Source organism: Cydia splendana, chromosome 6 (genome assembly GCF_910591565.1).
Source record: "Cydia splendana chromosome 6, ilCydSple1.2, whole genome shotgun sequence".
NCBI lineage: Eukaryota > Metazoa > Arthropoda > Insecta > Lepidoptera > Tortricidae > Cydia > Cydia splendana.
Window position 1 is genome coordinate 18,039,496 of NC_085965.1, and position 24,182 is coordinate 18,063,677.

At 37.7% G+C, this 24,182-nt stretch overlaps 1 protein-coding gene and 2 long non-coding RNA genes across 9 annotated transcripts in view; 2 read left to right on the top strand and 1 right to left on the bottom strand.

The window, feature by feature from the left end:
• The window catches only part of LOC134791732 (uncharacterized), a 69,230-nt gene extending 56,087 nt beyond the window's left edge, over positions 1-13,143 (top strand). For 5 of the 7 annotated variants that reach the window (XM_063762858.1, XM_063762860.1, XM_063762862.1 and 2 more), the window contains 4 exons: positions 6,487-6,642; positions 10,924-11,076; positions 11,918-12,066; positions 12,636-13,143. In XM_063762858.1, coding sequence (XP_063618928.1) covers positions 6,487-6,642; positions 10,924-11,076; positions 11,918-12,066; positions 12,636-12,975 — 798 coding nt within the window. In that variant the 3' untranslated portion in view covers positions 12,976-13,143. The remainder of the gene's footprint in view (positions 1-6,486; positions 6,643-10,923; positions 11,077-11,917; positions 12,067-12,635) is intronic. The other 2 variants (XM_063762856.1, XM_063762863.1) reach the window with 1 other exon arrangement.
• The window catches only part of LOC134791805 (uncharacterized), a 470,284-nt gene that overhangs the window by 362,999 nt on the left and 83,103 nt on the right, over positions 1-24,182 (top strand). The gene's annotated exons all lie outside the window — the stretch shown is intronic.
• LOC134791901 (uncharacterized) lies at positions 22,097-23,529 on the bottom strand. Its single transcript, XR_010144363.1, has 2 exons — positions 22,620-23,529; positions 22,097-22,494 (listed from the first exon to the last, which is right to left on the bottom strand). It is a non-coding gene; the product is annotated as an uncharacterized LOC134791901 (long non-coding RNA).

The following is a 24,182-nucleotide window of genomic DNA, read 5'->3' on the forward strand; positions in this document are numbered from 1 at the left end:
CGGTTTTATTTCTTGTTAAATATGTTGATATTCAAAGTTTAATGTCCACAGTATTTCATTTCGACTTCATTCAGAGTTAATTTGGCTTTTGTTGCACTATAAACTTTCCACACATCCTCTATCGCCCATGCCTTTAGAATATTAGGTACTTTATAAGATAATTCGCAATGTGCGCAAGCGCTGGTGGCCTAGCGGTAAGAGCGTGCGACTTGCAATCTGGAGGTCGCGGGCTCAAACCCCGGCTCGTACCAATGAGTTTTTCGGAACTTATGTACGAAATATCATTTGATATTTACCGGTCGCTTTTCAGTGAAGGAAAACATCGTGAGGAAACCGGACTAATCCCAATAAGGCCTAATTTACCCTCTGGGTTGGAAGGTCAGATGGCAGTCGCTTTCGTAAAAACTAGTGCCTACGTCAAATCATTGGATTAGTTGTCAAGCGGACCCCAGGCTCCTACGAACCGTGGCAAAATGCCGGGATAACGCGAGGAAGAAGAAGAAGAAGATAAGATAATTCGCAATATTCCTGGATTTTAATAAAGGTAAAGGGCTGTAGAGGAAAACACCTACTAAGAATAATAAAGGATTCTTGGCATTCTTGCCATCGCTATCTAAAATAATTTAATCCGGGAAATAAGTCTTCGAGAAGATGGAAACTAGGAGACAGTTGTGCTAAAGATATTATATAAGTCACTGGGTCAAACTTTGTCAGTTGAAAGTTAATATGAATGAATACATTAAATAAATCGCATGGGATCGAATAATATGATATTGGAGCGTTTGAGTATAGTTTGAGCTAGGTAAAATTAAGAATTAAGATATTAAAAATGTAGAAATTTATAGTTAATTGATTATTTAATTTATTAGTGCTTGAGGCTGAAATCGAAAAAAATAATTTACCTTGTTCTATGAAAACTATTTAATAAAATAATATGGTCCATCCAAAGTTGCGTTAAATTTCGTCCACAGTCCACAGTTAATCGTTCCTTTCACACTGCTTTAACGTAACCCTAAAAATGCATTTTTTTTATCATTCAGTGAAAATCAAGTACAAAATGCATGAATGCAACTCACGTGTATGAAATCTATTAGAGAACGTGTTGCGACGCCAACACTCTGTTATGTTAATGTCATCCTGTGCGCAATTACACTAGCTTGATTTATGATCGTAAAAACACGTTACGCGGTGGGCGCGCCGCACGCCATGCTACCAGTAATGAGTTAAAACATTTATCGTCGTTTTGCATTCAATTGGGAAAGTTTTGTTCTTTAAAAAGTTTATGCTTAAACAACTTTATTTTCTCAAAAAAATGGTACATTTCACTTCATGAGAATACATACTAAAATAAAAGTAAATCAGTGAGCATCGCAAGTTATACAAAACAAGCAAAAACCAAAAACAATAACAAATTAAATTAAATTAAGACTTGTTATAACAATAAAAAGTAACATTATGAAAGTCCAGAAATTTAAACGTAAAATGCAGAACAAGTTCATTTTAAAGAATAAATAGTACTATATACATGTTAAAAACAGAACGAAAGTTTTACCTATGACCTGAAGCTACACGAAAGCATTGCTAATAAAATAAGGTGAAAATTAGAGTTACAAGTTGGCACGAAACATCTCATATTTATTTATGGGAATCAAAACTTTAACTTCCTGTGATTTTTACCTGAAATTTCTAAGAACTTTCGCAACTTTATGGAAACTTTTCTGTAACATAATACTCGTACTCGTAAATCCAACAAAAAAATTATAAATACTTACCGTACTGTTCATAGTATTTGACATCTTTAAAATTATTCCAATGAGTGATTATTTTGAATCAATAAAATACAGTCAGCAATAAAGGCCTAAACAATGCATTTTAGGCAGATACTAAGTAAGTAGTTGTTAACACATGTTTTGCAATGCCACGAGAAGCCCGATTTTGATTACAAATTTGTTTTGGTTTTGAGCTGGTTTTAATACAACCTTGAACATCGCTCTTGCTGATTGGTGCATGCGAAATGAAGCGCGTTCCAATCACCAAGATGATCATCAAGGTCTTATCAAAACCAGAACATAACTAAATTTGAATCGACCTCGAGTTAAAAACGTTGAATTTTGAACCAATTTATTCCCTTCAGTGTCCATGAAAAGGATGAAAAGCTCCCAAACAAACGCTCGACAATAACGTTCAATACAGTGATACAATCTTGTTAAGAGCGCTATTACATTTCGGCGTTGAGCGAGTTTAGGTATTTTACGCGCTGCGGCAGGCCGTGCGAGCTCAGTATGCCGATCCCTTCTACCACACTCGCACTACAATGATGGATTAAACATTCTTGATCCTTCGCGAAGCATATTGAAATCAACCATAACAACACTAACTGTACTTAACTTTTAAAGTTCTAAAACTGTTATTTGGTAAGTACGAAAATACTAAATGCAGTGCAAATGTACATAGGGGCTGTTCATAAATTACGTCATCTATTTTTGACGATTTTTGACCCCCCCCCCCCTCAAATCATCCAAAAATCAAGCTTCGGATGAATCTGTTTCCTCCTACGTCATGTTACCATCATCCGATGTCCAGACCCCCCCCCCCCCCCCACTCCTCCCATTTGAAACGACGTAATTTATGAATAGCCCCATACTCGTACTTATGAAGGTAATCGCCATCGAGTAATATTCGAAAGAAATTATAGGTACCTACTCGCTTATTTACATGTTTCGTCATTGCATTTGGTACCTATAGGTTGTAAAGTTTGTATCAACGAGGGTTTAAAAACGAACTGGTACTGAGGATCTGATGATGATTAAGGTGGTCACGGATACCAATCAACCATGTAGTAACATGATTAGGCTCGTTTGATTCGTCTCAACAAGATCTTTGACACTGAAGATACACAGGGTCTGATGATGGAGCTGGAAGGTGGCCACGGGTACCAGTCTATCATGTAACTAAACAACTTCGTGTTTGGGCTCGTTTGATTCGTCTCAACAAGATCTTTGACACAAGACAGTACTCAGGGTCTGATAATGGAGCTGGAAGGTACCATTACCAATCAACCATGCCTAAACCACATCGTGTTTAGGATCGTTTGATTCGTCTCAACAAGATCTTTGACACTAGGTGATACTCAGAGTCTGATGATGGAGCTGGAAGGTGGTCACCGGTACCAATCAACCATGCAACTAAACCACTTCGTGTTTAGGCTCGTTTTATTCGTTTCAACAAGATCTTTGACACAAGATAGTACTCAGGGTCTGATGTTGGAGCCGGAAGGTGGTCACCGGTACCAATCAACCATTCAACTAAACCACTTCGTGTTTAGGCACGTTTTATTCATCTCAACAAGATCTTTGACACAAGGTAGTACTCAGGGTCTGACGATGGAGCGCGAAGGTGGCGACGGGTACCTGTCTATCATCATCAGCTCCATCATCAGACCCTGAGTAGTATCTTATGTCAAACATCTTATTGCGACGAATCAAACGAGCCCAAACACGAAGTGGTTCAGCTACATGGTAGACTGGTACCCGTGGCCACAGTCCAGCTCCATCATCAGACCCTGAGTACTAACTTGTGTCAAAGATCTTGTTGCGACGAATCGAACGAAGCCAAACACGAAGTGGTTTAGTTGCATGGTTGATTGGTACCGGTGACCACCTTCCGGATCCATCATCAGACCCTCAGTACTACCTTGTGTCAAAGATCTTGTTGAGCCGAATCAAACGAGCCCAAACACGAAGTGGTTTAGTTGCATGGTTGATTGGTACCGGTGACCACCTTCCGGCTCCATCATCAGACCCTGAGTACTATCTTGTGTCAAAGATCTTGTTGAGATGAATCAAACGAGCCTAAACACGAAGTGGTTTAGTTGCATGGTTGATTGGTACCGGTGACCACCTTCCGGCTCCATCATCAGACCCTGAGTATTATCTTGTGCCAAAGATCTTGTTGAGACGAATCAAACGAGCCCAAACACGAAGTGGTTTAGTTGCATGGTTGATTGGTACCGGTGACCACCTTCCGGCTCCATCATCAGACCCTGAGTACTATCTTAAGTCAAAGATCTTGTTGAGACGAATAAAACGAGCCTAAACACGAAGTGGTTTAGTTGCATTGTTGATTGGTACTGGTGACCACCTTCCGGCTCCATCATCAGACCCTGAGTACTATCTTAAGTCAAAGATCTTGTTGAGCCGAATCAAACGAGCCCAAACACGAAGTGGTTTAGTTGCATGGTTGATTGGTACCGGTGACCACCTTCCGGCTCCATCATCAGACCCTGAGTACTATCTTGTGTCAAAGATCTTGTTGAGATGAATAAAACGAGCCTAAACACGAAGTGGTTTAGTTGCATGGTTGATTGGTACCGGTGACCACCTTCCGGCTCCATCATCAGACCCTGAGTACTATCTTGAGTCAAATAAATACATATAGAATGTCAGGTCGTTTCAAATATTTTTAATCCTGTCCGGTAGTTTATTAAACTGTACCATTATAAATTATAATACTATAAAAACAGTGCTAGGATCAAAGTCTCTCGTTGCGGTTTACACGCACACAGTATAGCGTTTTACACGGCGCCCGCCGCACACAATGATAAAAAACCTCGTCGTCGCCGTTGAAAATGTGCGGAGCCGACCGACACACGTCCTGCCTCTACAAGCTCTGCCGCGGCACTGAGCTGGCGCAGCGCGCGTCATCGGTAATATAGAGTAGTTTTCAAAAAATTGCCAAAAAATTATAGTAGAATTTCATAAACACTAATGTATACCAACAGTATAAGCAAACGTTGCAGATTGCTTGAGTATGAAAATGACTTCGATATTAAGTAGATTTTCGTAGGAATTGACACTTGTTTCGGAGAGAAAATCGAGTTCGTTTTACTTTGATTTTCTCTTTCTCAAAGGTATGTAGGAAAAATATAGTTTGATATGCCTAAAGTACAGGGTATTAGTAATACAAAATAGCCAGGTTTAGCAGAGTAAAATTCTCAACATTTCCAAATAAGAGCTCGCCATTCAGTGCTTCACGGGGTTTTTCGGAAACGACCATCAGAAAAAAAATCATTACTAATTTAATAAGTCCTTTTTCTAATATTTACAACGATATTTATAAAGATAAGAAGACGCTTTTACTGGAACAAGCACTCATTGTTTCTAATAATGAGCGCAAAGTCCTGAATTTCGTCGACTAGTATCATCAATTTTGCATTATTTCGACTTTTCTTGTAAGAGCGCTCTTAAAAACCCGTTTTGAAACCTTGTTCATACCAGTCACGATTTCAATATACAGAAAATGAAGATGTACGGCCAATAGCCAATAGCTAGTTCCCGGCTCTGGCGTTCGCGATATATCACAACTAGCACAATGGGGTCTCTGCAGTAAAATCCTCTAAGGAACTCGTAAACTATAGCCCATTTTTAGTTTGGTATTTTTGTAAACGACATCTAATATAACGTTTGATTTTGTTCTACCCATTTTAAAACCTGACTTTCGACAAAAATGATTGTCTGTAAAGTCGGTTTACGGGCGATAATTTTGTGTGATAACGTCATAAGGAAACATTACCATTACATTACGTAACGTTACCATGGAGATTTGTCCATAAAGTTACCATGGAGATCTGTCCACAACGTGACACTTTTTCGTGCATGCTACCGGTGTACACCGGTAGCATGTACATCGATTTATAAGACGTTATCACGTCAAAAAAGTTGAGTTTAGTTTAAGCTTAAAATAACCGCAGATTTCTGGAATGAATTCAGATTAAAGCAATGTAAACTTCACATATGGGTATTTGTTAAATCATACAATAGATGAAAACAAATAATTCATGTCTTTAGAGATGTACCTACATTCAATAATGACGTCGCATTCAAACGCAAGGACAAAGACATTATCTATATTTTCCCTATCTGCTATATATACAAGGCCATATTTTCACAGGGAAATTCGAGTCTGTTACACCCTTCTATTCTAGGTAACCTCGTTGAGCGACTGAAAGTACCGAAATACACTATTATTTTGTTTCGAAGCCTGGACGAGAAAATGGAGAGGTTTCGCCGGAGACGCGTTTGACGTTCTTATTTGTTACGTTTGAGTCACATTCTGTATGTTCGCTTTATTTTTATTAACTTTTATCCCATTCGTTTCCAGTCTTGTACAGGAAAAAAACTAAGAAGCATAATGAAAATGTAAACGTGACGTCATTACTCTAAGAATATCATTGTTACGATCAATTTGAATGGTCAATTTATGCGCCTTAAAAGCACGGTGGGCCGAAGGCCCGATGGTGAGCAGCATCAAGGACCAAGGTGTACGAAAGCCAATGGCCCAGCTTCGCGTAAGCGCGCACTCCGTGTACCTAACCTATTTTTCCTTATTACCTCTAAAATATTGCAATCTCACATTTAACTTAATCTCAAAATCAAAGCTATATTTAATTTACTTCACCATAAATACAAAGTTTGTATTTATTTCCAGTGCGCAGCCGGGCGTGCGGCATGGCAGGAGGCGGCGGCATTGTCAGTGGGCGGCGGCGGCGCGGGCGCGGGCGGCGCAGCGCGTCGCTGCTCCGTGCTCGGCGACCACCCCGGCGCGCGCCGCGACCAACGCGGCAAGTGGCACAGGAACAACCGGGTGAGAACACTATATTTAGGCGCTCAGCACATGAGGCGAGGGGTGACGTAAGCGTGGAGGAGGCGTGGAGAGGCGTAGAGTTCTGGGCACCAAGCGTCGCGTAAGCGTAATCGTTCTGTTTGCATACAAGTTCTTTACGCTTACGCCTGTCGTAATTACGATAGAGATCTCATACGCTACGCTACGACTACGCTTCGTGTTTTGACTTGTTTGAGTACGTGCTCGTAGCGCTCTTGCTTGTAAAAATTAAGCCCTTGCTACACGGTCGCCGACAAGCCTTCTAACCGTCTGACCTTGGTCTGTCCTTGGTCAGTTTTGGTCTAATTTTGTTGGAAACAACTGTCTACACGGTCCGGGACAGACCAAGGTCAGACGGTTAGAAGGCTTGTCGGCGACCGTGTAGCAAGAGCTTTAAGCTACGCTATTTAGTAAGTACTTGTCTAATTGATACAGTTGCTATGAAAATTTGGATACAAACGTTCACAATTAAGCTAAGACGAGCACTGTCATCGCTTTTAATTCTCTGACCTGTTGCAGTTGTGACAGTTATTAACTAATCCATAGGTACCTACATGTAGCATAGCTAGGTGTGCTTAACACTAAACTTAGCACTTAGTAGACTAAACATGCACAATCATCTTAGCACAAAGTAGGTACCATTGTACTCATTTTAAAATGTCGAATCATTGATAGCCTGAGAACCACTTGTTCCCGCGGTCACTCGGTCAGGCTACTTTTAGCTCCACCATCAATCTTCCTCTGACGGCCGTCTGAGAGCTCTTGAAAAATCTGATTGGATGCAGAGCACCTAAAGTGCTCAAGTCAAAGGCGAAATCGTGACGTAAAATGTCTGTGTTACCAGTAGCCCGTCCCCCTATTTGTAGAACACATCTCAAACTTAGCCACTAATGAATGAGACGGTACGTTTAGGGAGTACAAATGATACCCATATATCTGTAACAGGAGTTTTAGTAAATAATTATGGTAGATTCGTTATGGTCAGAGAGCACTTAACTAATGGGTTTTCTCTTGTTAATATGAGAAAGAAAATAGTGAAACATCGGTCAAGCAGTCTTTTAATGTCAGGTTTGCCAAGATATTGTTTACTTACGAAACATTTACGTTGTTGAAGGTATTTACAAATTTTACTATCTTTAAAACTTATATCACTCGTGGCCCTGGGAGCTGAAAACCGCGCGTATCCTACTAGCATCGGCTTTTAAAAAAAAAATCCTAAAACTGAATTGACAAAAAAATATATTATCAATTTAATTATTGAACCGCTCACAAAATTTAACGAGATTCGGTTGATAAATACGACCAGGGGGACAAGAGACGTAGACGTACGAAAGCATTTATGCCCAAGCTAAAAAAATTGAATTTATTTTGGTCCGATAGTTGAAACAGCTTGAAATACCGTGCCGAGCCGTACCTATGATTACAACTGGGCCAACTGGCCAGTAAGGCATACCTAGAGTAAAATAGATATTCCGGATTCAAGGTTGGAATTTGCATGTTTAATGATATTTACCGTTCGATAATAATGGTTCCTCAATTCGATCTTACCCAGTGGTTTGTTGCGATAGAGGCTATAGACTATCAAGGTTTGTTATTTACCCATTTTTTGTTATTTACTTTGCGAAGGGAGGGAACTAGTTATGCTATCTTACATAGCTGGCAACTCATTAGCTGCCGCTCTGAATGCAATATGTAGGTACTTATTCCTGGGAAGACCACATAATATATATATAAGTTGGTACTAGTACCTAGCCTAGGCGAGTGGATATTTTTTAAGAATAGATAAGGGCCCATTGCATTATATCAATTTGATACAAAATTCAGAAATGGGAGTCCTATACTTACTTTTGCGCGGAACTCTCTCTAATATCTACATAAGTACGGTCAAGTGGGTTAACTGGGGCAGCCGGGCTAGCACAGGAGTGGCGCGACAGTATCTCGCCCGCGAGATAGACTACCCGTCCCTATTTAAGTAATAGGTACAATTTAAAAAAAGGTAGTCTAAGTCTATCTCGCCGGAGAGATACTGTCGCGCCCCTCCTGTGCTAGGCCTAAAGAGGGTTATGTTTAGATTTCTTTGTCTAAACATAACACTTACAATTACTAGCTAGATTAGTTTATAGTAAAATTCTAATGTTACCCCTCTGTCCCCAATTATCCCACTTGATGGTAAGTTCCCCAAATTAAGTAACCACGTCTCGTCGCCATACTAGCTGTTTAGAAAACTGTATAAGGAGTGGTCCGAAAAAAAAGTAGCAGCAGATTATGTGGATTTTTCATTTTATTCTGTAATAATATTATGTAAGCAATTCATTTCTACATATAGTGATCTGTAGATACTTTACAATTTAATACACTCGTATTTAATACAAAAGGGTGAATTTGAGTTTTCGCGTTTTATATTACATCTCTCATGACACTTTTTGAACAGTGTCTTTTGAAGGAAATTATAAGGTATTTCTCATACACGTCGTTTTTTTCTAAAACTTTGATAAGCGAATTAATACATTATCAAATTATATTTCGTTCTATATAAAACTTGTTTTATTTGACTTCACTTTGTGGTAGTTTCATGGAATTTCTACTTTTCTATATTTGCCATTTTTACAGAGATTTGTCTTCCATAGAAAATCCTCTGTCAAGAGGTTAGATTGGAGATACTTCCTAGCTTCCCAAGATAAATTCCAGTTTATTGGAATAGCTTATTCGTTTTCATATCTCATGCTCTGAAAGTGGGTCGTTGTTGTTCGAGAAAGTGATACGTTTATGCTCTAGCGCAGAAAAGTGGTGTACTCCTCTGCGTCCCCGTCCCACGAACAACTGGGTGGAAACAAAATGGAAAAATAGTGTCTTTATTTCCTCGCCAATTGGTAATTGTTTAATTTTACTAATCCCACGTTGATCCTTTTTTTATAAAAAATGATGTAAGTAAATTATTATTGATTTTTTTCGTTAAATTTTACTTACTCGATTTCATAAGGCGGGAACCAAAAGGAATACACCAAAATTATGTTTTTAAACCTTACACTTGCGTAAATGAGCAAAGGCAAAATCTTATACAGCCACAGTTAAATGTTTGTACGATATTAAATTGGTTTTTAAAGTTATTTAGCACTATATTCATGAAAATAAAATAAAATACAAGATAAACATTTATTATATTATTAATTAAATTGTTATTTAATATTTAAAATATTTCTATTATGTTATTACGTGGTGCGGCGCACCAAGGTCGCGGTGCGGTCCGGTAGTCTGTTGCGGCTTTTAGAACGAAAAAGTATAAAATTAAAAAGTAAGAGGCAATCCCGCTGATTTTCATATTATAATGAACAAGTAATTTTAAAATTACTGCAGTTTGTTAAAAAATGTGTGTTTTCGTAAATATTGCAATCTAAATGATTTTCGCTAGGGGTTATTAATCTTCACACATGTAAAGTCTCCGATTGCAAGTAAGTCCTAAGGAAAAAATTCATGGCCGTAGGTCTATTAGGTACTTCAATTACTGATTTTGCGAAATTGCCTTGTCTTATTTGGTTTCCTCGTATTCGATATGAAAAGTAGAGTGTTTAACTCGGGTGAAAGGCACCATTTTCGTCTCGGACTTTTGGCGCTCGCACTGCTTTCGAACGCCAAACTACCTCGACAGAAATGGGTACCTTTCAAGTCTTTCAACCCTTGGTTAACAATCTACTATAGATGATGTTTTTAAAAGCATAAAAAAAGTTATGAAACTGGAACTTCATCGCCACAACGTTGTAGAAAACGGTCAACAAATATTATCAAATTGTACTGTTCAAAAAGTTACAAAGTACATTGCAATAAAAATGAGAAAACTCAAACAATTTCATATTTATCGATATTATTTTATTTTATAGTATAATTAACTAATTAACTAAATTTTCCTTCTTACGATACCGAAGCTAAAATCTATTTGCAAATCAATTGTAAATTAATCATTGTAAATATTCTCTCATTATATGTAAATATTCATCCTCTCTATCTCCGCGTATTATTTCATAGAAATAGTGCTCTAGGCAAGAACACTAAAACTGAATTACAAAAAGAAAAATAGTTCATAATTAGCAAAAAACATATTAATACCTACCATATAATTCACTGCTACTTTTTTACTGGACCACTCCTTAGATATGTTAGGGCACCGACTGTACTACGGCGTGACGTCACATCTAGCCTTTGATCCTATACTTTGGATTATTATGGATTATTTGAACCAGATTTATTTCATAAAAGTTCTGTTTTCAGGTTCGAGACGCATCATACGGCTCGTCATCGGACTCTGACGGCGAGGCCGAGGGTGGTCACGGGGATACGTGGGGCGTCGCGCGGCTGCTGTACGCAGGCCTCGGGACGCTCGCTGTCGGCCTCGTCGTTTATTTCGTCGGCACTGGTGACAAGGTTAGTGTCGTCATTTATTTAATCCTCGGTGATATGTCATGTCATAACTCGTCATTCGGCAGTGAGCAGGTGTGTGGCATCGTGCGCCCGATATGCGTATGTCTCTCTCAAGCTAGTCGATTGCTTTATTAAATATTCTACTTCTGTTACAACTTAGTACACCCACTGGTTTCAGGCCCGGACAAACGATATGCAGCCATCATGTAATCCTAATTAAATAAACCCACAATTTTTTATACATTGTTAATATTGGCGATCCTTTGAATAGACGTCGTAAAAGATGCTTGCCAAGTAAGGCGCATGGCACACTGCATCCGATTGCAAGTCGCTCCGTTGTTTGAGCGAGACAAAAGCGACGTGCGCATCGGATGCAGTGTTCTAACCCCCTACAGGCTTCCATCCAGGCGGCGGAAAATCTTACTGGATACAAACGTTGGTGCATAAATCAAGTTACGGCACAGAATAAATAATATTACTAGGTACAGAAGACTCACTCTCTAACAAAACGCGTCTGTTACGATCAGGACAGATATGGCCGCTAGGTGGCGACAGCGCCACGCGCGGCTTATGGCTAGCCACCAAAATTGGTGTGGAACGGATGTACTTGTAGCTACCTGTTGCAAAGCGACGAAATTGCGGAGTGAGCCATGCGTGGTTACGGTTCTTTCGTACCAGGGAGCTTAGCCAAGATGACAATCGTTCGAAACAGAGACTTTTCGTAGCATCTGTCATTTCCATAAGTACATTTTTACTTTTCCTTTGGTGTTTGTCAATTTCACTTTGGCTAGGCCACCAGATCAATCTGTTATTGTTCTCTAATATTTTGTATACACAATTCCAGGGGTTCAAAACGCCGGCTCTGCGGCTGGTGGGTCCATCGCTCATCATCGCCGGACTGGCGTGTTGCCTGTTGCGCATCGCCTTCTGTATATTCGCCAAGCCCTGCTGCCGACGGCGGACCAACTACAAGGAGAGCAGAAGGTACGAGAAGTAAGATATCTGCTCAATAACATATGTACAATCTTAAACTGTTATTGTTGCAAAATCCATTGTTGGATAAAGGCTGTCTCCGCTGATAAAAAGTTTCTTTACGATGACTGTTCCTGCGTCGTCCTCATTCGACGCACCGGATTGTCTGTTCTTCTTGTGGGTCTTCCTACAACTAATGTTGTAAATGATATTGTATAGTTGTGGAAGTCACTTAATTGAATCCAGAGAATACCTACTTAAATTAAATATTAATTGAAGCAATAAGTACTACTTATCAAATCCCTTCCTCCCTTCCAAGCCCATACATACTAACATTACATACAACTCATACACTAACAAACATTTTAAAAGCTAAAAATCATTTTGGCGACACAGTTTTCTGTTGCGTCACCTGTTCCGGTGACTCGGCAGATTCCCACGGAGCCGCCTTCGGCCAGAAGTCCGCTCTTGCGATGCATAATTGCATAGAGCACGCACCGCAAGCAATCCTGACCCTTGCTGTATTACTCATGTTGGCTTGGCCTTTAGGTATTACAGTACTAAATATAAATTTTGACTTATGATTGTAGACTGTCCGGAGGAGAAGGCGAGGAGATGCCGCTGGCGGGCGGCGCGAGCGCGCGGGCGGGCCCGGCGCAGTGCTCGCCCGCGCGGCGGCTGGACGCGTCCTCCTGCGACGTGTCCAGCCTCTCCAGCGGCGAGGAGGACGAGAGGCTGCGCCGGTATCGTACTGCGTCTGCCCCGCCGCCGGTGCCGCACGCGCCGCCCGCGCCGCTCCCGCCGGCCCCTCCCCCCGTCTCCGCGCAGCCCGCGCCCCCCTCCCGCCGCCCGCCGCCGCGAAACGTCTCCTTCGCCGGTCCCAACAACGAGGGCGAGCTCGTACTCAGCCCCGCTCAGCTGCGATCCTAGCCCAGCAATAAACGTGACTCTAAAGGCAATGACGTGAAGTGAACTTTCTATTCCATTAAGCTACGAATTGTTGATTATTTGCACGTTTGAATATATTATTGCAAGCTCCTATCTATAATCGTAACTAATTGTAAGTCTGTTTTGCTAGTTTTTATTTGTTATAGATATAATGTCAGTTTTGTTTTTTAACGATATTTTAGCGATATGGTCTGAAATACTAACTATAGGCCAGTACGTATTAGATGCGTATGCAGCACGCGCAATGCAAGCTATGCGACGACTGATATATAGCTTCATGCATTACAACCGGCGGTGCATCTCCGTGTCAACACAGCGCGCAGCGATGCAACGCCCGTGCTGCATTACGAATCTAGCGGTGTAGCGTAGGTAAGTAGCGTTCTCGCGCGCGAGTCCATACTTGAAGTCGCGCTTGATGTGTGGAGTTGCGCGCGAGAACGCAACTCATGCTAGACCGTCCGCTGTGTATCACCGTGGTATCACCCTGAAGAGACAAACAAAAGAAAGCGACTTATAGACAGCGTATAGTGTTTCATGACATATATCTAAAAAGCGGTAGTATAAGTTTCGCAGCAGGACTGCTATTAATAATTTTAATGCAGTGTTTGAGGAATTGCTAGACCAATATAATAAACGTGTTCGGTGTAGACAGCTATTAACTTGGGTACAGTAATATTTGAAACATTTGTCTTGCTTTCCTTTATTAATAACTTTTAAAAAGGTGTCTGCGAGATCATCGCTACAAAAATTTAACTATGCATTTGTAAAAATAAGTAAGAAAGTGCAATTCTTTATCATCTTGTATCCTTCTTGTATCTAAGTGACATGGTATTGAATAGTTACTGTACCTTAGTAATTAGATATTTTTTACAATTTTCTCTTGAAATGTACCTATTTCTAAGCATTTATTTGAGTGCTTTAGCAAAAACTAATTGTGCTCGTTCCATCCATCTTGAAACCAGCTAGTGGGCATCTGAATAACGAGTGTTTAAGAGTTGTGGTTTTGGCGAAATTATTTTTAAACAAATTAATAATACAAACAAGATTAATTTACTGGCAGTGATTCCAGGAGGCAAATATGTATTTATCTGTTTAATTTAAAAAAGTATTCTAACGCCGACTCCCCTCAAATTCGCCCTTTCAACCTTATAAGAAGAGTAGTATACCATAGGCATGTTTGATATAATTTTAAGCGTGAAATATTAATTTACTTGCTGAAACCACAAGTCTTGCAGTTTGAGAGCTAACTAGTAATGTGTAACTAAACATAATTGTGTTAAAACTGCCTACTACTAGACGCGAATTTATATTTAAATATAAAAGTCATAAAAATAGATTTATAACTGACAATAATGATTGTTAACTGATGTGTAAAGTGTTACTGCGTATGAGCGTTATTTTCCTTTATTATGTCCTATATAAAATGCGTTGTTGATTTCTAAACATTAAGAAATACAACGATAAAAAAATAAACACATTATTTCATCGAAAAGAAATTATTTTATAATAATTAAGAAAACATAAAGACGTTTCAATAAAAAGAACCTATAATTTGTAGTATAACATCATATTTTTTATTTCACCTGGCGGCGTAACACGGTCGCGTTTTTATCCCTTGTCACCATACCTGTCACGTTCTAACAAGTATGTAAGTGCGAAAGGGACGCGCATGGTGATATGCGATAAAAATGGAACCGTGCTGCGCCCGCTGCCGGCGTATTATGGATGGCTTTATCCACGTGATAAAATAACACTTTTTAACACCGTGGGATAAAAAGTGACGGACACCGTTTTATCACGCTGTCACGTAGACAAGAACGACCATCATATCCGTACTGGAACTTAAGTTTAAAAAGCAACAATGCAGCTAGTAACAAGATGGCGAAGTGTAGTTCAAGCGCCGAATTTAGCGTAAATTTTACGATTTATTATTTACCAGATTTGTTAAATTATTAATGTCCTTATTATTCATGTTTTAATGTGATTTATAGGATGAAATGAGCAAGCGTTAGTTACATGGCGTAAGAACTACGTATAGACACCAAAAAGACATTCTTAGCTACATAAATAACTAAATTCGGAATAAAAATAGTGAGTGATACATACTGTATGACAGTAATGTTTTTATGTGTAGATAAGTATGTGGGTAATTCTAATGATACATAAATGTGTGTTACGTGCGTTGTATACTGCACAATATAGTAAATACAGTTTATAATATTAAATATACTATATATTTTAGAAATATTTGCACCTTTAGTAGTGAATTATTACAATGTATATCTGCAGATTTTAGCTAGAATATATTTATGAAGACACATTGAATAGGTGTCTACTATCGACAAACTCTCGAGTTTAGTTTCTGTGAAACGAAACAACATAAATGTACTTATCGTGGAAGTTTTCGTTCTGTCAATTATACATTCGTAATCAAATTAATGCGTAGTTACTTTGAATCATTTAAATGTAAGAACGGTCAATTACTTAACGATTATTTTTGAGATAAGAGTTGTCCTTTTGATTTGTTCATTTGGCAATAACTAGAGAAAAACCTATATTATTTATTATTTAATATATTTCTTATGATTAACCCCTCGAGCGGCAAAGCAATAATTTAAATTTTCGCGGCGTGCGGCGCGCAGCCGCAAGGCGGCAAGTTTTCCGTATTAAAGATGGCGGCCCGCCGCGTGCGCGGTTGTCGGAGAGCGTCCATTGAGTATAAAGTATATCAGGGGTCTCCAAACTTTTTTACCTGAGGGCCATATTGCGCCTCAGAAACTTTCGCCCGGGCCACCGTCGGTTTTTGCGCCAGGGGAGGGTGTCTGGTTGCTGCTGTTAGGAACTCTTCCACTCTCAATGAATGCTGAACCCCTGGAGCCTGGCTCCCGGACAGTGGGCACTCGCTTTGGGTGTCGGCGGGCCGGATTGGAACGCGTCGCGGGCCGGATTTGGCCCGCAGGCCGGGGTTTGGAGACCCCTGAAGTATATTGTTGTCATACCTATAGATGAAGGATTAAAGTAACATTACAGATTATTTATAACAAAATTGTTTATTACTGAATTTAAAGATGTTTACATATATACACACTTAATTTAATTGATATGTCTAACATGGAAATTGCTAATCTGTTGACCGTAGCGTGTGTTTGCTACTACCAAACATAAATGTTAGCAATATATTTCAGTAGGTTTCCCGTATATTTTATTCTCTCAATATGTATTTTTAAAATGCTTCTGTGAGAAGATAAGCCAAAATATGTGTACCTTCGCGTATGTTTATTGTTTTTTTTATCAGTACTAAGATCTGAATTGTTAAAACATAGATGTTAAGAAAAAAATGAGCTTGATTTAGAATTACTGGCTTGTGTAACAAAGTGTTGTGTACGAAGTAGATGTTCAATCATAATGTATGTAATGTTAATTCTACAAAGGAGATATCACGATTGTGTTTTGTTTTAATACGTACTTTGCTAAGAAGTGCTACGCCGTAGCACGTAGCAAATAATCTGGCATAGAGGAAAATGGTACTACGCGCACGCGCCGGCGACTTATTAAGACTTTTAAAATACTGAACCAATATTTTTGGTTTCAGAAAGATGATACATTCGATTCGTTCGTTATTCGAACGTTACAAATTGAACTCAATTCGACCCTTTGTAGAATTAACATTGCCGAAAATCATGATATATCATAGTTTTTATTTCACACACACGCTTTTCCAAAATTTCGTAATATTTTATAAAAATTATAATTTGTTTATAAATATTGTTTAAGAGATAACGCACATTGAGCTGGTGACAGGGTATTTATTTTGTCTATTGGCAATATCGGCATGGCAGATGAATTTCCAAAAAAGAAAGATGTTGCATATTGAAAATCTTATAAACCACTGCAAAAAAAGAAATGGATTTTTGCTTGCCAATATTTGTAACCCTATGAGAGTAGTATGGGCTGAGGCAGTCTCAACGATTTTATGCAAATTTGTCTGTCCATTTATTACTTAAAGACCATTTAAAGTACTTACATAAGTAAAATATCTAAAATGTCCTAATTTGGTACAATGTTAGTAGTGTAATACCAAAAACACCAACAATATTCCCTATATGTTCAAATATCTATATGGTTATAAGTCAGTCGGAGAGATATTAGATAATTTTGCTACATTCGCATTGTGTATTCTTTTTATCAAACATCAATAGTTGGTTATAAATAAGTCATAACTTTCATCATGTACCGAGTCACAGTCAGTTTATTGAGTAACTGCCCGATTCGAACTTTAAGATACGTCAATTAATAGATCTAGAAACGATATGGATTAGATATGTCAGTGTCAAATGTGACGTTTCTTCAAACAAAAACGTCACTTTTGACACTGACACATCTAATCCATATCGTTTCTAGATCTATTAATTGACGTATCTTAAAGTTCGAATCGTGCCGTAAGTACCTAATAAGCAAAATGAAGACCTAGTTTGATACAAGATACTTGTCAATAACAATCACGATCAATATTTTAGAGTATTACACTTTGAGTAGGTACAGCCAGCATAACTATTCGTTTAGCACTCCTGCATACAAAAATGTACCTATGCAGGGGTGCTAAGCTAATAGGTTTACTGACTGTCCTTATTACACCTGAGGCCGTCGTTAGCTGCCTCTCTTTCGCTCTTGACCTGTATATTGGAGGGATAGAAAGGCAGATAAATAAATTTCGATTTTCGTGGTAGAGCCTCTGATTCGGAAAACTCTAAAACACTTGATAATCTCATAACAAATCTAGACTCACTTCAAACTTTAGAAATATTACAATTTGCATGCATCAAAACTTAAGTTCCTTAAAATAAACGATAAATAATTATAACTTCTAATTTATATGTTTATATATGTATATTTAATAATACATAGGTATAAACTAGAGCACTCAGTAAATCTTGTGACAGTATCAGTAAATCTTTGGTTTAGTGCTTCCAATACTAAAATGGACAGCTTATTTCGTGTGAAGTAGTTTTATGGAAGAGAAAATTTATGGCCTAATCTTATGTAATTATGTGTTTTTATATCATGTCTATAAAATATGTATTTAAAGGAAACATTATGTAACAGTTCGGGCCACGCCATAGGCGCGGTGACCAAGTGCACTCGCGCGAGCCACATACTTCGGGAAATTAATTAGAGATTCACTTGATATGAAATAGTAAAGATATGTGACGTTCCACGGCAAAAGGTACCTTATGGCGGCTGGCGCTTACGTCGCATAGCGCCGCAATAATATTGGAGCGGCTAATAATAGCGTGCGCCAACCGCCATAAGGTACCTTTACCCGTGGGACGTCACATATCTTTACTATTTTATATCTAGTGAATCTCTATTTACCGAATCGCGCCGCTAGTCGGTTATCAGTATACATAAATAGGTACATACCTACAACACTCAGGAGCTACTGTTTAAAGACATGATTTAAAAACGCAAAAGTAACAATTTGAAATGTTAATTGAGTTTCCTATTTAGTTTAAGATGTAAATGAATTGCGATTTGTGCCTGTTGTGCAATAGGTTACTAGATTACTAGATTACCTGTACTGGCTAAGTTCAAGTGAAGATGTGTATACAAATATTATTTTCACCTCAGCAGCTCGAACAAGGGTACTTTGCTTCTTAAAAACAGTGAGCAAAATGCGATTTTGCTCACGGAGTCATTTTGTCTCACTCGCATTGAGTGAGACACACCCAGTGAGCAAAATGCGATTTTGCTCACTGAGTGAGACAAAATGACATTCAAGTGACCTTTATAGTCAAATGTCATTTCAACATGCGGGGTTTAATACAAGTTCGATATACTTGGGTTCTATTATCTCTGTCCCTCTAGGTATGTTCTCACTGCTTAGGGTGAAAAATTTTGTGTACTACACGAGATCAAAGTAATTTACATCTCGTGCGCTTTTGAATCCCTTACTACGCTCAAGATTCTAAATTAGATTCACTCGCTACGCTCGTGAATCTATTATAGAATCTTTCGCTTGCACGGGACTCAAAATAAGCACTCGAAGAAATATCAAACTTTGATCTCTTGTTGTACAAATAACTATTTATCGTTAAGGTTTAAAAAAATAACCATTCAAAATATTGTTGATGTCTTAATGACTAACCCACCTATAAAATATCGTTCCCAATAGTCAATCGGCCCGATTCGAACTTTAAGATACGTCAAATAATACGACTAGATACGATATGGATTAGATATGTCAGTGTCAAAAGTGACGTTTCTTCAAACAAAAGCGTCATTTTTGACACTTACATATCTAATCCATATCGTACCTAGTCGAAATATTTGACGTAGGTATCTTAAAGTTGGAATCGGGTCGAATATTTTTGAATTAGGTATTTTATTGAACCCCACTAATATCAAATACAGTGTAAACTATATATTAGCGACACTCAACCGGACACTTTTTGATGTTATAGAGAATTTTCGTTAAATAGAGAGAAATTAATATTAAAGTAAACCAACTAGAGCCAAAAATGTCGACGTTATAGGGAATATCGAGTGACGTTATATGGAGTTTACACTGTAACCAAATTATACTATACTAATCTTCACTTGATCAAAGTCTAATAATATAAGTTGCGCCGACCAAAATACGAATAAGTTGAGCATAAAACGTGTCCTATATGATAAGTTGAGCATAAAGATGACTCACGTTAGACCAGGCCGTGTCCGGGCCGGAGCTTCCGGCGCTTACTTATCTATGACATGACAGGCGATCACGTGATGCTTTCCATATAAAACGATGCGCCGGAAGCTCCGGCCCCGACACGGCCCGGTCTAACGTGAGTCATCCTTGACTCATGTCGAATAAGATAAAACATCTCGATAAACCATAACATTAGATATTAATTTATATTGTAAATTGAAGTGTTCTTTTGAAATCATTAATATAGTTATGCATGTATGAAATAACTTCGGTATTTTTAAGCAAATAGATAGGTTAAGTTTTTTACGTGACATTCCTTTTTAATGTGAATTGAGAAATTATGTACACCATACAAGCGCAGTCACCATTTTTTTGTATACCTAATATCTATTACATATATGAATTACAGATTTAGTGCACAATTGTTTTCCATCGTATTTTCACGGGAACGTACGAAAGTGTCTTGCTATTTCAGTCAGTTTCGGTACTAAAAGTACTGAGATTGACTGAAGTAGTATGACCAGTACAAACGTTTCCGAGAAAATACGATGGAAAACAATTATGAACTGTCTGTATATGCAACTTTATTCTTGGCACAGTTGGGGTAAAATTGGGTATAAGTAGCCACTTTTGTTTATTTTTCTTTTAATGCTAGTTTTACATTTTATAAGCAAAACATATTTAGTTAAACAATAATTAAATTGTGAGCTTTGTTTTAAGTTTACATCGCTTTTTTCCATTTAAACGAAGTTTTAAATAATCGGTTGAGCCAACTCATTAGTACATCGAATATTACTTGATTCACATAGTACATTACGTATACATAAAACGCAATGATAAAAAATATATGAGAAACAAATATTAAATGTGATTAATTGTAATATTAAATAGCCATTAACGTGCTGTTTTTCATGAGATTAAAAACTATAAATGTCATACTGCCCGATTTGAACTTTAAGATACGCCAATTAATAGATCTAGAAACGTTATGGATTACATGTCAGTGTCAAATGTGACTTTTCTTCAAACAAAAACGTCATTTTGACACTGACACATCTAATCCATATATTTTCTAGATCTATTAATTGACATATCTTAAAGTTAGAATCGGGCCGATAGTCATAGCTCAAGAGGTGAGAGGAGAGTAAAGGGTAAAAGAGCAATGGTATGTATGTTGAATTTATTAATTTTTGTAAATAATTGTTTGAGATCATTCCCTGTATGGTTCATAACATTGTTTGTATTTATTTATAGGCATTGGTGCATATCATGTGTATAGAGCAGATGATTAATCAAATAAATTAGAACAAAAATATAGTTGACGTCAAAGTTTTATTTTGTGTACCTATACCAGTGTTGGCCGAAACTCTAATGCAATTAACCATTATTGGCCTTATCTATTATAAATTGAACCGTAACCTGTAACCTTCCGTTACGGTTTGCAGTTCAATTTATAATGGTTAATGGTTAATTGCGATTAACGTTCGGCCAACACTGACCTATACCTCCTCATCATTATTTTCTTTAAGAACATGCATCCTAAAAGAGCTCGAATTAAAAAATGTATTATAATCAAAAAGTATATATTGTGAAATGAAATGATAAAAAGCTATGAAAAACTAGCAACTAAAAATGAGCAAAATCGACACATTATCGTAAATCGGCACTACTTTGAAAAAAAACTCGTATCTTGTTCTGTCAATCAAAAGCGGTAGGTACCTATGTGGGGTACCAAACCTTTTCGCTTTTCGACCTAAGTTTTATTTTGTCGGTAACTAAGAAGCATAATAAAAGATATATCCTGATATAATTATTATAGAGGTGTCTCTACTATTTGTGTTGCTTCAAAGAATTACGAAACCTCACTAGCCCTCCAGAAAACCTGAATACGAGAAATACTCGAAGAATTCACAGCCTGTATCATAAATACAAAACAGAGCATTATAAAGAGAAACAGGACCGATATGTATAGGTATAGCATTATAAAGAGAAGCAGGACCGATATGTATAGGTATATCTATGTATGGGATGCATACAGTTTGCCTTTCAACTGAGTAGCAGTCTGAGATACGAGATATTTTCAAAGTAGTGACGATATGAACTCTTAAAGAGCCCGCAGATTACCAGTTCGTCGGACGATATCAGCCTGTCAGTTAAACGCAAAATTTGCCAGCTCCGAACAACTGACAGGCTGATATCGTCCGGCGAACAGGCCCACCAAGGTGACAGGTGCGACAATTGCCGACATCACTGGTAAGCGGTAACCGTAGCCCATGGATGACTGTGACGTCAGCAACAGTGACATTTTATAATTGTCGCACCTGTCACCATGGTGAAATAGGGGCCTGATAATCTGTGGGCCCTTTCAATAATATCAATTATTTTAACGAGCAACGTCAATAAAAGACAATATAAATGTAACATTCAATATATTCCAGTTTAACTACAATAATCTTTTACGAACATAAAAATACTATTTACAACAATTTATTGCAAGTCTTAAATAAAATCACAACATAAATTTGAAGACGGCCATACTTTTGTTTAAACATTTGAGCGCCACAGTCGGCCATAGACGACAAAGATTACAATACAATATGAACCTTAGTACATTCTAATAAAGGTTACTATCGCGTGTTATATAAAATAGTTGTGGCGGTCAAAAGTTTAAAAATACATATTCAAATTATCCAAAGAGTGGACTACAAATTCACATGTACAAACATGTGATGTGTAGTTTTGACACGTATATATCACGTATACTTAAACATTTTACTAACAATAAGGTAGTCATTATATAAAGGGGCCCACTGATTAACAGTCCGCCGGACGGTATCGGCCTGTCAGTTGTTCGGAACTGTCAAAATGTTGTTCTAACTGACAGGCCGATACCGTCCGGCGGACTGTTAATCAGTGGGCCCCTTTAGACATCCACTGGAGAGTCATTCGAACGTTTAAATAACTGGAGTAAATTGAATTCAATAAGATTACGATTTCAGGTTTGAGTAGAATATGATTGTTATTTATTTCCCGCATTGTTTTAAATATAATGCCAAAACCAAATACCATTGATGTATTTCAATTTATTCCAGTTTTCAATTTAAGTAGAGGTTGAAAGGAACCATTTCAATTTTTCAATTCGTATAAAGCAATTTATAAAATTCGTTCTTAAATTAAATTCTTAAACTTTAGGTATGATCTATTTTCCAACCTCAATTTAATTAACCTGTACTCTCACAAAATACATACTGAAAACAAATTCAAGCATTCAATCAGATTTTGTCATAAACTAAATCGACTCACGCGTCAACTCTCATTTTAAATTCCATAAAATAACGTATTAACAAAGACCGGACAGTTTGTTCTATTAACAACTCTAATAACAAGGACTTACGGTACATTTCAACATGAGAATGACGAATAGACAGATACAATACGAGTATAGATTTATGGTAAATATACCTCTTCCAATCCTATTATAGATTTTGTATACAGGATTTTTTTTTGTTGTTTGGCGATGATACTAAATAACTTTTACAATGTGAGCAAGCCCGAAATATCGGAGAAAAAATTACTGTTTCATACTTTTTAGGACGATTTAGGGGCTAATCCCATAGTAAAAGCTCTTCAACTTGCAGAATACCTATTGCTAACAATTGAAAAAAGATCCTGTATGTAATGTCTACTCATCTCCGCGGATGCCACTATATAGGTAGGTATGCATATAAATGTTGTCATCGAAATACATATATTATCTTATTTATGCAAGCAACGCAATCCTAAATTAGGAACGTGAAAGTCCTTTTTTGGACGAAAAAGACGTGAAATATAAGAATTCATTTCGATATTAACACATTCAACACCAAGAACCCGACTGTCGGGTACACTGTTCGTAGCGACTACGCGCTACATACGACGAAACCGTGGCTACGCGCTACGAGCGTAACCCGTAGCACTTAGTGGTATTGAATGTGTTAAAATGTTACAAGATGTTTTCTTCTCAAATACTGTGCAGCGGGCGTGATAAGTAAACATTAATGGGAGTTGATTTATAAATTTAATTACTTTTTACATAAAATAAGTTCTTTCTACACAACATAGGAGACTTGAATTTGGACGTAACGAGAGATCTATTTAGTTTTTATTACAAAAATACATTTACTATGATAATTGATGTGTCTATCTACAATTTTAACTAAATAACTTGACCAGAAAAATGTTAGATTTATGTATTATGAAGCCTAAGCGTATCCGTACGTTAAATGTCGGCAAATACTGCATAAAACATTAGCAAGTCAAGTGGGTCCTTCGAAAAAAAAACTTCATTATGGGACAAAAATTGTTTTGCTAATATTTAACTATAAACATATAAGCTTTCTAATCCTAGAGACGGACTTGTCAACAACATATATCGTAATTGTATGGAAATAATGAGTAGAGCGAAAAGTTGGGGGTAGGTACGGATTTTTTTAGAACGACTCCGTGATACAGACATTAG